The sequence below is a fragment of the Cephus cinctus genome, unplaced genomic scaffold (assembly GCF_000341935.2).
Source record: "Cephus cinctus unplaced genomic scaffold, Ccin1 Ccin1_scaffold0020, whole genome shotgun sequence".
NCBI classification, from domain to species: Eukaryota; Metazoa; Arthropoda; class Insecta; order Hymenoptera; family Cephidae; genus Cephus; species Cephus cinctus.
In genome coordinates this window covers 869,549-872,983 of record NW_014332768.1, presented here as the reverse complement: position 1 = coordinate 872,983, position 3,435 = coordinate 869,549, and the positions used below count along the sequence as shown (strand labels likewise).

At 46.9% G+C, this 3,435-nt stretch overlaps 1 protein-coding gene across 33 annotated transcripts in view; it reads right to left on the bottom strand.

Moving 5' to 3' along the window:
* Nucleotides 1-3,435, bottom strand: part of LOC107265867 (protein groucho) — a 47,604-nt gene that overhangs the window by 25,995 nt on the left and 18,174 nt on the right. For 26 of the 33 annotated variants that reach the window (XM_015735844.2, XM_015735838.2, XM_025083029.1 and 23 more), the window contains 2 exons: nucleotides 1,931-2,037; nucleotides 1,391-1,466 (listed from right to left, as the gene is read on the bottom strand). In XM_015735844.2, the coding sequence (XP_015591330.1) occupies nucleotides 1,391-1,466; nucleotides 1,931-2,037 (183 nt within the window). Of the gene's footprint in view, nucleotides 1-1,390; nucleotides 1,467-1,930; nucleotides 2,038-2,430; nucleotides 3,194-3,435 lie in introns of those variants that run through there. The other 7 variants (XM_025083085.1, XM_025083052.1, XM_025083081.1 and 4 more) reach the window with 3 other exon arrangements.

Below are 3,435 nucleotides of genomic sequence, written 5' to 3'. Positions count from 1 at the left end.
ACCACCACCCACCCGCCCGACCACTTTCCCCCATTTTACTCGACCCAGGTTGCTCGGTGTCACATCAGTGTAGCAGTTTACAGGGATGTACACACTGTGAACGGGGCGTAAGGGTAGCGTCTTAGGAGTCGGCGTCGTTCATCGGATATACTTATGCCGTGTACACAGACGCTAGCGCCACCTGTGCACGTGGACATATATATATATATATATATTCATTATACCCAGGCGGTGTAATATGCATGTCGAGACAGTTTGGCGCGGTCTGTCGATACTTTTACGATTCTCGGACTCCCGGTACACCCGGTAGATATCAGAGATACGGCTGATATGGATTTAACGTAGGTGACTTACGAATTTAATCTGTAGTCCGTTGTACCGTCGACGGGTGGGAGTTTCGAGGGTTATTTTTTTTTGCGAAACTGCATAAATGACTTTTCGCAGGACGGAGGGGTGGGGGGGGGTGGTGGAGCGAGGAGAATTCATAGCGGGGATCGTTTTCGAACAAACGACGGTAGTCGCGCGGCACCGATATTTCATTCCAGGGCATTCAATTTCCGGACGGGCGCGCGCGACGCCTGCACGAGCGACTCGCGAGGACTCCGGGAGGCACTGCGCCACGAAGAGACTCGGGCCCGTCGAAATTCCACGGGCTAGACTGGAAATTGTATAAAGTCTCCCGCGTACGGCGTAACGTGCCATCGTTGATATATCCGTTAGCTCGAACGTTTTAAACGTGAGTCGACTGTACGTTTACCGGCGAGGCGTAAATTTTCACGAGTATCGTACAAAACCATTTCGAGAAGCTACCGATAACTCGAAATACACTTGCGGTTTGCAGGTTACAGTGCGAAACGATAATTTTCAGTCGTGTCACCCGTTGCGCCGTGGCACGACAATAGAATTATCCTGTACCGACTATAGGGTTACTCCTGTTTTCAGCCATGCGTGACACGTGGTCACAGAAACGTTTTAGTCGAGTTACGACGGGCTACCAGTCGGGTGACTCTTTAGCTAACCAATAACCACGAAGTTGGCCCCTCCATCAAATACACATCGATCTTACCCGCGCAACCATACAAATGTGTTACTGTCAAATTAACAATTAAAAGTTTGAGTACACAATGGGCCACTTGGCTCCCAGTACACCGTATACGCTCGATTGGCGATACGGGTTGATTGACGTTAGGCCCAAGCCAAGTTTTTCTATTGCCTTGTAATTTACAAACAGAAGGAACGAAGAAGCGCGATGACGAAAACTTCGATTCGTCGTAGCGTGCAAGCAGCCCTGACTGAGGGTCGAGCGTGGAAGGCAAACAGAGTGAAAAGAAAAAAAAAAAACAAAAACTGTGGAAACTGTCTGAAAGGAAAACAAAAAAGCAGAACTTACAAAGTCTCTTACCATAACGTAATGCCTCTGCATCTCAGTCTTTTCGCTAGCCAGCTTTTCGCACTCGAGTTTCAGCCTGAAAGTAAAGGTAACGAGCGATAAGGAGGAGAGTCGTCGATAAGAGAGAGAGAGAAAAAAAAGAAAGATGGCGTCCAAGTCGGTAACGTCGCCTGCCCGTTTATCTGTCAGTCTGTCAATCTATCTTTCCTTCTCTCTTTCGTCCTATCTCTTTTTTTATCTTTTTCTTGTCTTCCCCCCCCCCCCCACACAAACACACACTTTTATCCAAAAATTCACAATTCCCAAATGTTTTTCCTCCTGCCACGAGCAATTCTTTCGAGGCTGCTCGATCCGTGGTGGGGAGGGAGAGAAAAAGATAAACAAAGAGAAGACACAGACGTCGCGGAACTGAGACAACGGATAGACGTCAATAAATAGAATGAGAGTGAGAGGGTGAGAGAGAGAGAGAGAGAGAGAGAGAGAGAGAGAGAGAGAGAGAGAGAGAGAGAGAGAGAGAGAGAGAGAGAGAACGAGACTCACGAGTGGTACTGTTGCTGGATGAAATTGAATTCTTCTTTGATTCTCTCGCAAGTGTCAGCCACCGTGAACTTGAGCCCTCCCGCAGCCCCACTGCTTCCTCCGCTACCCTGAAACCAAACAAAGTAATCAGATTAGATCGTCACACGCGTACCTACGACGAAGGCATCTATCTCTCTCTTCGCAACGATAATTTCATAGTTCGCGGCTCAAAGCTCATAAGGTGAACCAGCTAATACGGATACGTAAACGTCACTTTGACAATGTTTACATTACATCTTACGACAAAATAAAAGCCACGTGGTTAGCGCAAACGTACGTCAATAAGAATTCTAACGGATAACCAATATAGGCGAATTAAGGAAAACATACGGAACATATATTTCTTTGGTGTATTAACGAAGTACGAGTATAAGAAAAAAAAAAAAAAAAGAAATAGAAAAAAATCCTTAAGTAAATACCAGGTTACGTAACCCGAACGTATCACCCGAACATGGTTTTACCATAAGACTGAAATGGGCGCGCTAACTTCAGGTGGTGGCGTTTCTACTGTATGTACAACTCTGTATATATATATACACGTTATAGAATATATTATGTCCATATCCGTGCTCGGTGCAGCTGTCGATATTCTCCAGAGCTGCCAACGTTGCCTCTAGGTTTACCGTGACAAAAAAAAAGGAAAAGGAAGACAAAAATTAGCTCCTTAGAAATTTCGCCCCGAACCGTGACGTCACTTCGCGATGACATCCTTTTTTTCTGTATATGTATACCTGTACACGCGAATCGATCAACCCAGTATAGCCTCTTAGGTGCTGCCAATCGTAAGAACGACCACGTGGACCTTACCAAAAACATACTCAGACACAATTGCTCTATATGGTCATTGACATGGGACGCGAGCAAGCTCAGGTCGTTCGGATTGCCCCCAGTGCGTTGTCTTAAAAGACCCGTGAATCGCTACCGCGCGGTACCGTGACGCTGCGAGCAGAGGGGGAATAGTGAAAAAACGTGAAATTCCCATGAGATTTCCATTTTCGAAAAATTTAATAAGACCCGACCAAAGAGACCCAGCCATGCCCAAGAGACGTGGAGCGATTGTGTAGGATAAGTTTTTTTTTTCCTTAAAAAAAAAAGAGAGAGTACCAGTCGAGCACATCCGAAGTGCCCTGTATAACCCGTACACGCCGAGAGGTTAAAGTCAAAGATGACGAGCACTGAGTCGAATGGAATGGCCGTCGTGAAATACGTACACGTACAATGAGAGAGAGAGAGAGAGAGAGAGAGAGAGAGAGAGAGAGAGAGAGAGAGAGAGAGAGACGGACAGACACCTGGGATGGAAAAGTGACGGGTGTAGGAAGAGAGGCGATCGAGGGGGAAGAGGGGAGGGGTTGGTGGAACAAGCGAGAGAGAGGGTGGTGAAGTGTTTTCAAGGGTAGTGAGATAGGGGTGGGGGAAAAGAGGGGTACAGGTATAAAAGGCGAGCGCCCGAAGACCCCGGTGGTACT